Below are 13,328 nucleotides of genomic sequence, written 5' to 3' on the forward strand. Positions count from 1 at the left end.
GAACTCCCTCGCAACGTTCTGCGTGAGGATCTGCAGCTGAGCTGCTAAGTAATATAATTCAAAATTCGGGACAGCCAGTCCTCCGTCTAATTTTGGCCTCAGTAGTGTATCCAGCGCTACTCGTCTCCTCCCAGACCCCCATATAAAATCTATCTTGAGTGTCCTCAGGTTCCGGAAAAACCTGGGAGGTATCCAGAGAGGGAGGGTACGGAAATAATATAAGAGGCGAGGTAGAGCCACCATCTTAAGCAGCGCTACTCTCCCCAACACCGAAAGAGGCAACGAAGCCCAGAACGATATACAGCCCCTCCAAGCTCTGATACAGCGGCCCACATTCCCCTCTAGGATGGTCTCCGAGTCATGGTAGATCCGGACCTCCAGGTAGGTAAAACACGACCTCTCCCATATCAGTCCTGGGGTAGTAGCGGTTGCTGCATGTCTGCTCTAAGAGGAAATATACATGTCTTACCCCAGTTGACCCTGAGGCCCGAAAGTGCCCCACAATTCGTCAATAGGGTCACCGCTCCTTGAAGAGCCACATTCGTGTCTTCCAGGAACAGAAGCAGATCGTCCGCGTATAGCGATATATGATGTGGTACCCCACTACAGACAATGCCGCTATAGAATTCCCCCGTTCTAGCACGAGCCGCTAGAGGTTCGATTGCCAGTGCAAACAGCAGAGGTGAGAGTGAACAGCCCTGTCTTGTGCCCCTTTGCACCGGATATTGAGCCGAAATAACAGGCCCCAGTCGCACTCTAGCCGTCGCTAAGTAATATAAAATGGCCGCACATTTCCTAAATTGTTCCCCCAGTCCAAACTTCTCCAGCACTTTATCTAGGTAGAGCCATTCCAGGCTGTCAAATGCCTTCTCTACGTCCACCGATAAGACAGCCGGGGACATGCCCTCCTCTAATCCACATTCCAACACCCGTATCAGTCTACGTATGTTAGTCGAAGTATTCCGAGTCGGAATAAACCCCGCCTGATCCACGTGCACCAAGGTAGTCATATGGGGTAATAGTCTTGTGGCCAATATTTTACTCAGTATTTTATAGTCAACCGTTAGCATTGATAACGGCCTGTATGAGGTTACGTCGCTACCCTCTCTTCCGGACTTTAATAGGGGGATCACTAATGCTTCCCTCATAGATTGCGGCAGGTGGCCCCTCTCTGCAGCCTCATTATAGACCTCCACTAATCGTGGAGCCAAGACGCCCACATATTTTGCATAAAATTCTACTGGGAGCCCATCTACCCCTGGCGTCTTGTTCCTGGCCATGTGCTTAATTGCCCCGCGCACTTCCTCCAATCGTTTTTTTCCACCTAACCCCTCTGCATCTTCTTTCTCCAGCTGCGGCAGCGGGGTCCCCTGCAAATACTCCACTATCTCTGCTTCTTCAGCCTCCGGATGACTACTATATAATGACGTGTAGTAGTCCAAAAAACAGGAAAGGATCACCGATTGGGAGTACACCACCTCCCCTGCGTCAGTTCTAATATGTAAAACCGAGCACCGCCCTGACACTGGTGACGCCAATTTTGCTAGAAGCGTTCCCACTTTCTCCCCTTCCGCATGGACTTTCACCATGTACTGCTTATAATCGAAACAGCGCAACCTCTCCGTTTCCGCTGCCACTCGCTCCTTGGCCTCCATCAATCGTTCCTGCACCCCCGGCTGCTCAGGTCTCTGTATTTCCAAATTCCTCAGACCCTCTTCTGCCTTCGCTACATCAGCCAGCACCACCTTCCGCTGTCCTGAATGGTTACTAATACAGAGCCCTCTCATCACTACTTTGAAGGCGTCCCATTCCACCCCTCTGGACGTCGCTGTACCCTCATTCATCGTAAAATATTTATCAATCCCTTCCTGTACCCTGGTGCTAAAGATCAGATCCTCCAGGGTGTCCAGTCGCAACCGCCAAGTGGGTATCGCAGTTCTCTCCTGTTGTCATTGAAACGCCACCACCTGAGGGTTATGATCTGACAACGTCCTGGTCAAATACTCTGAGCGGATCGCCAAGGGAGCCAACTCCCGACTACAGAGGATCGTGTCAATCCTAACGTGTAATTTGTGTAGTGCCGAGAAAAAAGAATAGTCACTGTCGTCTGGGTGGTGCCCTCTCCAAATATCTAGTAACCCCCATTTCTCCTGCCAGTCCGTCCTCAGTCTCGCTGTTCTACGGACCAAGGAATCAACCAATGGTGGGTGTGACCTATCAAGCAGCACGTCAGTTATAGAATTAAAATCCCCTCCCATTATCACCGTACCAGCTAGTGCATGTGCCAATGAACCAGACAATTTATCCAAAAATCTGGGTTGTTCCGTGTTTGGAGCATAAACACTACAGAGCACCACTTCTCTTCCCCACAATCTCCCTTCCACCGCCACATATCTGCCCTCCTGATCTATCACAGTGTTCGTCATCTGAAAAGGAGTCCCCACTCTCACCCATACCAGAGCCCCTCTTGCATACGCCGAATAAGTAGTAACAAACACTTGCCCTCTCCATCTCCTTAGTAATGCGGTACATTCTTGCTTAGTCAAATGGTTCTCTTGAAGCAACGCAATGTGGATTCCCCGCCTTACCAAATAAGCGTGCACTTTGTGGCGTCTGGACATAGTATGCAATCCACGCACGTTCCTGGTAATATATTTCCGTTCAGGTAATGTCACCCATTGATAAGGCATGACAAACTCTCCCTACTCCATTGTTCCCAGCCCACACCAAGAGCTATAAACCGAACCCCCAAACTTTGTAACTCAACACCCATCCCCCTCCCCCCCAGAACAGGACCCAATAACACATTATCAGTCCCCATCCAAACCTCCACAACAAACACACACTACTATCCCGCAGTCACCACCACAGGACGCCTTATGGGCTACAGGGAGGTGGCGTAGGCCCGACATGAGGCGGATAACATCTCAACCCCCCGCCCGCAATCCCCACAGTTTACTGTGCAGCCAAATATTCATGAGGGTCCCCCACTAGTGCAGCAGGCGCTCCTCCTGAACAACAGTATTTACCCTTGCAGAATTGGCGAAAGTTACAGTTCGTCAGCCAGCCTGGGTGTCAATTCCGGGCCCTTGATACTGTCCGTGTCCGAAAACTCAGGTCCCGAATGACGCTTGTCCTCCTCAGAGTCCGTGCCTCTAGTCGAGTTCTCCGTCTGCGATCCAGTTAATCCAGCAGCGGCCAGCAGCGCGTCCTGTTTATCCGCTGCTAACTGCGTGGACTGGGACCCTTTTTTAGCGTTTCCTCTGTTCTGGATCCTCTGTGACTGGCGCATTCTCGGTTGTTTATATTGTGCACCGGGCCCTCGGGTTCTGCGGTCCGTTCCCGCTCTATATGTCTCAAGCCATGACCAAGCTTCCTCCGGCGTTAAGAAAAACTGCGTCCCCCCATCCACGATATTTCATAGCTTCGCCGGGAATAGCAGAGAATACTGGATGCCTTCTTCTCTGAGTTCTTTTTTAATCGCCAAGTAGGACGCTCTACGCCTCTGGATGTCTTGAGTATAGTCCGGAAATAATGTCACCGAGCAGATCTCCACTTTAAAGGGCCCGTTCGACCGTGCATTCTGGATTAACAAGTCCTGGTCTTTATAGTGAAGCACCCTGGCCACCACAGGTCGAGGGGGGCGACCCTGCAGGGGCGGCTTGGCCGGCACTCTGTGCGCCCTTTCCAGGGTAAAGAAAGACGATAGGCCCTCAGGTGCCACCCTTGATTTGAACCACTCTTCTAGGTATATCACCATGTCTGTTCCTTCAATTTTCTCTGGCAGACCCACCACCCTTACATTATTTCGTCGATTGCGACTTTCGGAATCCTCCACCCTCCGTTCCAGAGTCGTCAAAGTTACAGTGCATCTTCCAGCTTGCGTTCCACTGTTACCACCGCCGGTTTCAGTTCCAGTATTGTGGATTCAGCATCCTTGACCCTTTCCACTAGCTTCGCATGGTCCGCTCTCAGGAGCCCCAGTCCGGTAGCTACTTGCGAAATATCCTGGTGCAGGGAATTTTTCGTCGCTTCAATGGCTTCCAGAATTTTATCTAGACGGTCAGCCAACCTTTTTTCCGCCGGCGTGGTCTCCGCATCTGCGTCACCACTTCTGGCTCCATCCGCCGCCGCAGCTTCCTCAGTCTTGCCCTTGGGGTTCATCGCCGCTGAGCTTATCACCCAAGTACAAACAAGTCGTCGGCCACCACCAGCTAGTCGTCAGCTGTACCACTCTTCGAGGGGAGGAGGAATAGCGGGTCAGCGGCCCGCAGGAATACCAGTTCCAGGGTCAACTTCCACGGACTGCGGTCCGCACCCTCCACTAATATACTGTGGGTCCAGCACTCCCTCGGTCGGCGGGGATTCGCTTACCAGCTGCTTCTCAGCACAAACAGGGGCTCCTCCGGTACACCAGCCACACCCTAGGTTAGTACGCAGTCCGCTCGACAGCCCGAAATGTCCGCCTTCCGCGACACCTCCGGGCGGTAGATATCGCAGCTGATCGGGTCCGGTCTGTGGAACACCTCCGGTGTGTCCCCCAGTCGGGTATCAGCTCTGCGCTCTCTGTATCCAGGCTGGATTGCACTTTTCCTTCGTTGCAGGCCGCTCATCAACTCAGCGCCATTTTGGATTTTAAGAGCGGAGGCCTCGTTCCGATAAAAGTTCGAAGTGCGTGGTCGCCAATCAATATGAGATTCTAACAGCCGTGGGTCTCGCCGTCACCGGTTCCAGTGTGGTCTGCGCCTTCAGTCCCACTGCAAGCGTAGGAAATTCAACACACCCCAGGGCCTTCCGTCTCGGTCTCAGGCATCGAGCACCGCCACCATCTTGCGGCTCCAGTGTCGAACGCAGCCACAGCAACAATCGCCGTAACTGCACTCTTCGCTTTTCAGGGAGCACCACCGTTGGACAGCGGGGTCACCGAATGTTCAGACACCCGTAGATGTGAAAACGGCTGCACCACAGGTCGATTTTGCAGGATAATTGGCGGGATCCGGCCCGGAGCTAAGCACTCACGCCACCTCCACCATCGGCGTCCTAGCCACGCCCACCTAGAGGGAAGTGCTCCTTGGTTCTGCACACCGCTATTTACTGCTCAAATAGTATATTGTTCGGTGCGGATTGTTATAGCCTCTACCCTCAGTATTTGTGTAATAAGGATATTAGTATGGTCTGCCAAAAATCACTCTGGTGTGGGGTGAAATGAAAGGTGGGGCATAGCCCATTTGAGCAATCTGTAAAGCCCATCAATCTGAAGTGATGGATTTCCATCAGGTAGGAAACAACCTATCATGCCAACACCAGCTAAATATAGGCCTGATAGGGCAAATCAACGTGAATTAGGGATAACTGCAGCAGGGCTGAAAAATAGTTGGAGGATTGTTATCCCTGATAGAGTAAGTGTATCCCGGCTGACAAGCCATCTACCGTGACGTGTACATCGCAAGTCTTTCATGTACTTGTGTCTCCTCAAAAAATCAGGATAGCCAGGGACAGGTCTGTGTCACCTGGACAAAGGTGAACTGATCAAAGGGGCCAAGCTTGGCTTAGACCAAGTGGCTATGAGAGTGTCCATAAAGGCCTTGCTAAATGATACGTGGCTCGGGTAAAGTTGAACCGTGTTGAAGAATTTCAGTCAATAAATCTGCCTTCGATTCTTAAATAGGCAACTGCATGTCAAGCACTTCTGCTGCCCCTCGCACAACTACTCTAAAAGAGGCACTTTCTTCTGTAGGTAGACTAGGGAGAGAAACTAGCTACATGTTGGTGTAGTATATTTTCAACTGACATTTTGCAAGTACAGGTACACCCCTTCCGTGCTGTAACTGGGGGGACGGAGGTGGGAAGATTGTTTGCTTCATCATCAGTGTCATGAGCGACATTAGATATGCCCTGGACTGCAACATAGTATGGGTCGCATAGGGCCTCTATCTTCCATACAACCAATCAATCAGGGGTTTCTAAAGCGCGCTACTCACTCATGAGGGTCTCTAGGCACTGGGGAGGAGGGAAGGGGTGCAGCTCTGATTCAGTTGAAGAGCCAGGGCTTAAGGTTCTTCCTGAAGGTGTGGAGGCTGGGGAGCATCTGTTGTTGACAGGGAGCTTGTTCCAGGTATCAAGTAAGATACAGGTATCAAGTAAGAGGTACAGTCTTAAAGTCTGGCTGTATGACCAGTAGATGAGCTTTAGTCATAGAAAGACACAGGCCAACATCTGCGACCCTGGCACAGATGGATCAGTACTAGCACAAAACTAGTATGGAACCTGGGGTCAGAGTCAAATGCTGAACCAGTGTCGTGGCAAGCTTGGGAATGGGGCCCAAGGGGTCAGTCCTCATTGGGAAAAGGCCCACTGACAGATGTGGCTCTGTGGGGCCAAAACACATGGCAGAGAGAGCTGGTCGCCTATAGGAAACCTGCAGCATGGTGCCTTGATGGCTGCTATTTGCTATGGGGTTTCCGACGACCTGAGAAATAAGGGGCCTAATGCAGGTGCCTCTGCAATGGCGGAGGAGCATAGCCTCACTGGCTCAGAGCCAGCAGGTGAAAAAGAAAGTGATTTTCTATCATTGTTTTATTTTTCAACTGTTGGCAGAGTCAGCATGCCTAGGGAGATGCAGGTCGGGCTATTGGGGGGACGGGTGGGGGTGTCACTGGTTGGTGCACTTCTTTAAATTGCGCATGTGCTTTGTTGTGGCAGGCCAAACACACATGCGCACTTGGGTTTCTGCAACGTGGCTGTAGTGAACAGTCAGGTTGGAGAAACAGCACTGACTGAGTGTCCCGAGCACAGCGTCAAACCAACCCACGCAGTCCAATCCCTGCATTGCTCTCACAGCCTGAGAGCAGCACGGAGATTGGACAGGGAATCTGTGATGCTGTCCCAGTGTCTGCTGGGACAAGGAAGAAGAAAGGGGTACACACCAAGGTGCAACACAGGAGGCAGCCGGTAGCTTCAGGTAAGTTCCTTTTTGAAATTATTATCACCCCCAGTGCTCCTCTCAACTGCGCTCCCTCCACCCACCTCACCACTTTTTATTTGTGGCGGCCGCCACTGTCCTAATGGGATCAAATGCAGGAGCAGATTGAAATTAGAAGACACCAAACTCATCATGTGACGCCATGCAACTTCTCACCAGACTGAGTAGCAAGATGGGGATGAGTTATGGTATGCTTTATTGGGCTAATGGTGTGTTTATAGCTATTCTAAAGACTTCGATGATAACCTGCCTTCAAAACTGGCCGAATGAAAGTAGCTCTGTGACTTGGAGAGCGATCCTGACCTCTTTCACGAAAGCGATCTCTTTTTATGCTCAACGACAAAGGTGAGCCTCCCACTGCCTAGATGCCTCTGCATACACAAGGGAGCACTTATCACTACTTCGAATAATACCTATAACCCAAGCACCACAGGCACACGTCGTGTGGGTCTGTGACCAATATTGGCTTTTGAGGTTGCAGCACTGTTAATATTAAATAGGTAAGTTATCTGCATTCCAGAATTTTAATCAGTAATCCAAATATTAGTGAAAAACCGAAAATCGAAAGCTGGCTTAGGAATGGGCACTAGCGGAACCATCATATACAAAAACAGCCAGAATTTATTCAAAATTGGCAGTGGATGTACTGACTGGGAGGGGATGCCTCGGATGCCATTATGTCCGCTAAACAAACTACCTAGAACAAAGTGATTTAGGCCAACAGATCTGCCCACATTGTTGTAGAGTAGTGACACCTATACTATTGGCAAAAACAGAACGAACAGTTCGGGCCCAATCTAGATTGTGCCTAAAATGAGAAGGAAAAATACACCATTTGATATAAAGCATTCCCACAAAAAAGTTCATTCTCTGGCGGGCGATGGTACAAATAGGCACTTAAGGTTACACTGTCTAACTGTTTTTGTAATATGCTTGCATCATATGCTGTAATATTAAAATCACAGGATTCTGTCCTGTCACCGGTCTGGAAAGAAGCCTCCAAAAATTAGTATTCCTGTGCTTTGTTTATTCAAATATATATGCATAAAGTTGCAGAAAAATAATAAAAAGATTGCAGAGCGGATAAAGTAAATAACATCATTTAAACGTGTAAACCAACCTCATCTGGGTCTGTTGTAAGTCATTAGTAAAGCACAGATTATTTTAACATAATTTCCATAAAAATACTTTACCTTTAGAATCACCGCTGCTATGATACCAAACACGGCAAAGAGACAGAGCTTAACCTGGCGTTTGTTAATTTTCTTCGTCAAGAAAAACTTGGCCCATTCTACTTTTTTGATGCTGCTCGGTGGGTACCTCAGGCTGTTCACGCGCTCCATTCCGAGAGACTTGATTAAACATGAACGCCGATGAGAGAAGGTGAGGAAGGTGTGCTTTCCGTGGTATGCGCCCATGCCGCTATGACCTTGGAAAGAAAAAGAAGAAGCATTTGCAATGCAATAGGAATCGCATTTGAAAGAGTTAGAGCTATTGGGATTGTAAATGGCTGTCATTTATCTATGTGTTTTGGTTTGAAGTGGAGTGTATGTATGTGGTTTGGAGTGAAACTATGTTGGTTGAATAGGATGTGTTAGGTGTGGAATTGTGTGGTGTGTATTGTATTTCTGTGGAAATTATGTGGCATGGTGCACAGTGGAATGATATGGATATTAAATGATAAAGAATGTGGTGCTGTACTTTTTTTTCCCATTCTGGGCTAAACAGTTCTGTACTATGCAGTGTTGCAATGTGCTGTGCTGGCCTACGTTGTCCTGTGCTATGATGTGATGTACACAGCTGCACCAGGCTGGCACAGACTGTGCTAAACTCTGTTGTGCTATTTTGAAATGCAGTATGGGGTGACTTAATCTATGGTATCTGCTTTACTGTTCACATGATATACCATACTCTTCTGCTACGGGTTGTTGAACAGTGTTACAAGGCAATCATAGAATGACCAAACAGAACAACAGGGTGTCCGCACTTGACAAATTACACATTTGTGGTGTACTCCATGGAAAATCAAAGGAACTGCATTTATGTTTTATATGTTTCACTATTTTTGTATACACTGGCAAGTGACTACGAGGAGCCTCACTGGTGTCAGAGAGCTGTACTGCAATAAAAACATAAGGGGGAATAAGATCGGAGTAGGAAGGCCTGATAACAGCGATTCTACTGGAGGTTGGAGGCAGAGTTGGCAATGGAGGGTCTGGCATTCACATATGTTCTTGGAGCCCGCCCTGCTAAGGAAAGGGGGTGGTGGGATTTCTTACAGCGGTCCTAGGTGTCCGATTTATTGGGGAGCGGGGTTAAAACTTCCATTTGTTCTGGGTGCCAGGGCAGAGACGCGACTTCCTGATTTTAAAGCGTAGAAATGCAAGACGTGCAAAACAAAAGAAAGGCGCGTGGTTGCCTTGATTAAATAAACTATGGAGGCTGTGAGTGGGCTGAAAGTGTAGCGTGAAGTACATCATGGTCCTTGATTAGCAAGGAGGGTTGCATGTCGTACACAAACTATGCTAAAACGGAGCAAAGGCGCAGAATGTAAACATTTAAACACTGACCGCACGAATTAGAAAGTAAGGAGAGCAGCTCCCGGTTTTTGTGCTCAACTCATTCACAGGGATAGGTTGGACTTTCATATTTGTCCCGGACAGAGAGGCGGTCATCCTGTTTTTAAAGTGTAGGAGTGCCACGCCTTGCAGAACAAAACAAATGTGCGCAGGCATTATGCTCACGTTAAAGCATGGGTTACCGCGCTTGATCAGGGCTTTAACACGGTAACGCATATTAACTCCAATAAAGCTAATTAACTAACATGAAGTTGGAAATGTGGGTGAGAAGGCAGACATTTTGCCTTTCGGCTTGTAATGCTGCGCTGTGCAAATCGAAAGAAGGGCGCGCGGTGGCCTTGATGAAATATTTTTTTAAAACATGATGCACGTGAATCGGTCTGAATGTGTAGTACGAAGTACAGCACAAGGAGAGCTGCATGTCATACACAACCTGCTACTCGGGCAAAGTCACAGTATATAAAACACTGACCGCACGAAGTAGAAAGTAAGGCAAGCAGCTCCCGGTGTTTGTGCTTGGCAGCACCATAATTCAAAATAAACCTCGGCATGCCACATTGCATCATTTAGAACAAGGAGGGAGGGGGAGTGAGAGCGGAGAGCATGGTGAAGGAAACAATGAAACTATTATCAGCGCGGTGCTCGTAAAAGGGCGCCTTGCTGATTATGTATGCATGTGGGCTGCTGGAAAGGGAAAGGTTGCGCGCATATGTAAATGCACACTATTTAAAAAAAACAATGATGCTCGACCTAAAAAGACAACAAGCTTCAAGCGCTGCTGGAAAGGGGAAGGACACTGAAGTTAGGAGGTGCTGCTTCCGGAATAAGGGGAAGTGACGCATCGGAAGCACAGCCAGTAATAAGCACGGTAACAAAAGAAATGCCTGAGTTAACTAATGCCAAGCAGCAGGACAAATTACCTTGCAATAGGCGGAGTTCCCTCCAATATTATAGATTACTTTATGTCTCGGAGAGACTGCGCATGCGCGCTGCCTAGGCGAGACCTAAAAACTACTTACTGCAGCTCAAGCCCATACACAAGGATCATCAGAAAAGCGGAGGCCCGCTCATGCTGTGGTATTAAAGTTCACAGCAGTTTTTATTATGGTTTTAGAACCTCCCAAACTCAGCAAGGCATCTTTCAAGGAGGATTACATTACAAAAATTAAGTTATTGAGGTGTGGAGGAGGGTGCGATTACCTATACTAACTGTATAAGCAGAGGCCTGAGAAGTAGCAATACTATGATACAATGTTGGACAAGTCCGCATGCATCACTTCAGCCTATGGAGCAGGCTTGGGCACTTTTCACTAGTACTTCTGACTTGCAAGCTGCTTTACTTCCGTCTGCTTTGGGTAGACAAGAAATAAGGAAAGAGTACACCCATCAGCACCGTTGAGGATTGACGATACCTGAAAATCCCAACACAACTAGGGTACGCAAGGACCACCCCTTTTCATCAATAGCAGTTTGGAGGGCAGCCCCACCCCTAAACCGACTCAGAGTCCACAACCTACTAAGTGGCTGGCAACTGTGTTCCCGGCTGAGAATGTTGTGACATTCCCCAGGCAGCTACATTCCCAATGCATAAATGGACATACATGATCTATAATTAAGCACTGGGAAAATGCAGCTCAACGTGCATATCTTCATGAGGAATATATTATCCACATGCAAACCCCCTTCTATGTCAGGACTGGTGAGTAAAGGAGTTACTGCAGCTGTTTGCTGGAATAAAATGGCAATCATTTCCAAGGTGGGAAAGCGCTGAACTGGAATTCACAAGTTTGTGTCTGTTCATAAACTTACAAGCTAAACGACTCCTTGTTCTCCTACTCCCGCCCCTTGCATGGGATGTGCTAGTGTGCAAATGTTTGTACTAGTAGAACAGAAAACATGTATTCTTGTTGGGAACGGCTGTGCGAACTCCTGAAAGTACCTTTAATGTAAGTGTACAGTGTAAGATGCCTATGTGAATCGAGCCAGAGTATTTCCACTCGCGTCGCCAGCCAGCTGGGACTATCCTGCCTGAAACCTAGTGTTTCTTCACCTCTAGAGGGGGTGAGGGAGTGGAAGCCTAGGCGGATGAGACACCCATCAATGTTTGACAAATGTCTTCTCATCAGTCACTTCTAAATGAGCCACTTAGTCTCAAACTATGCACAACCTTTAGATATATGTGTCCTTAATCAAGTTCAGCTCGACCAGGAAGAGAGTCTTTGTAGTGGGCTGGTCCCACATGTGCAGGTGTCATAAGCAGACGCTTTAGACGTGGCCAGGTAAAAGTAGATGATATTTATTAAGTTCTTAGATGTAGATATAATAAGCCCCACCAGGAGCAGCCTCCTTGCTGCTCAGCCCTCAACTGACAACACTCATGCACCCAAACATTCCACTCACACTAACATTCTAACTGGAACACTCACACTGGCTGAGCAGCTAGATGCAGAGGAGTAAATGAACATATGTACAACCTGAGGATACTACAGTCTTCGTTGCAGATAAAAATTAAATAGGTGGACAAAATCCACAAGTGATGATTTAGGGGTGTACAGACAAAATATCGACTCCAAAATATCGACTGGACATAATATCGAGTTTTAAATATAGACTGGACAAAATATCGACTGGACATAATATCGACTACAAAAATATCGTTTTTCAGGTAAGTGAAGTAATATCGACTGTATAAAATATAGATAGCAAAAATATCGAATTTTTAATAATATATAATATTTTATAGTGTATTTTTATGTAATAATATGTGTGAATAGTGTGTATTAATGTTAAAAAATATTTTATTAAATGAATTTTGTTTTTATAATAATTGCGTAATGTAATTCTGTAGCGGGTTGTGGGTTTATAGGGGAATAGGGTGGGAAGTAATTTAATAATAATTAATTAATTAATATATGTTTGTTAATATTTTTAATTAATAATTAATTGATAATTAATTAATATTAATTAGTTAATTAATTAATATAATTTTGAACATATTTTGTATTAGTAATTAATTGTTAATTAATTAATTGTAATTAGTTAATTACATTAATTAGAGTAAATTTTGAATATATATAATTTTGTGTTATTTTTAAGTCATTAATTTGGAAAAAATAATATTAATTATTAAAATAATTACAGCTAATGTTCTAATATATTTACTTTATTGTTATTGTTAATTAATAATTAATTGGTAATTAAATAATATTGATAAATTTTGGGTAAAGGAGCATTTTTAGGGTTCAGGGTCAGTTTTCAGTTTTAGGGTAAAGGAGTATTTTTGGGGTTCAGGGTCAGTTTTCAGTTTTTGGGTAAAGGGGCATTTTTAGGGTTCAGGGTCAGTTTTCAGTTTTAGGGTAAAGGAGTATTTTTGGGGTTCAGGGTCAGTTTTCAGTTTTTGGGTAAAGGGGCATTTTTAGGGTTCAGGGTCAGTTTTCAGTTTTAGGGTAAAGGGGTATTTTTAGGGTTCAGGGTCAGTTTTCAGTTCATGGGTAAAGGGGTATTTTTAGGGTTCTGGGTCAGTTTTCAGTTCATGGGTAAAGGGGTATTTTTAGGGTTCAGGGTCAGTTTTCAGTTCATGGGTAAAGGGGTATTTTTAGGGTTCTGGGTCAGTTTTCAGTTCATGGGTAAAGGGGTATTTTTAGGGTTCAGGGTCAGTTTTCAGTTCTTGGGTAAAGGGGTATTTTTAGGGTTCAGGGTCAGTTTTCAGTTTTTGGGTAAAGGGACATTTTTAGGGTTCAGGGTCAGTTTTCAGTTTTTGGGGTAAA

At 46.5% G+C, this 13,328-nt stretch overlaps 1 protein-coding gene across 2 annotated transcripts in view; it reads right to left on the reverse strand.

The window, feature by feature from the left end:
* ALDH3A2 (aldehyde dehydrogenase 3 family member A2) overlaps positions 1-13,328 on the reverse strand; it is a 391,270-nt gene that overhangs the window by 79,231 nt on the left and 298,711 nt on the right. For both annotated transcript variants that reach the window (XM_086955006.1, XM_086955005.1), the window contains exon 9: positions 8,176-8,411. In XM_086955006.1, coding sequence (XP_086811132.1) covers positions 8,176-8,411 — 236 coding nt within the window. The remainder of the gene's footprint in view (positions 1-8,175; positions 8,412-13,328) is intronic.

Source organism: Lissotriton vulgaris, chromosome 2_1 (genome assembly GCF_964263255.1).
Source record: "Lissotriton vulgaris chromosome 2_1, aLisVul1.2, whole genome shotgun sequence".
NCBI classification, from domain to species: domain Eukaryota; kingdom Metazoa; phylum Chordata; class Amphibia; order Caudata; family Salamandridae; genus Lissotriton; species Lissotriton vulgaris.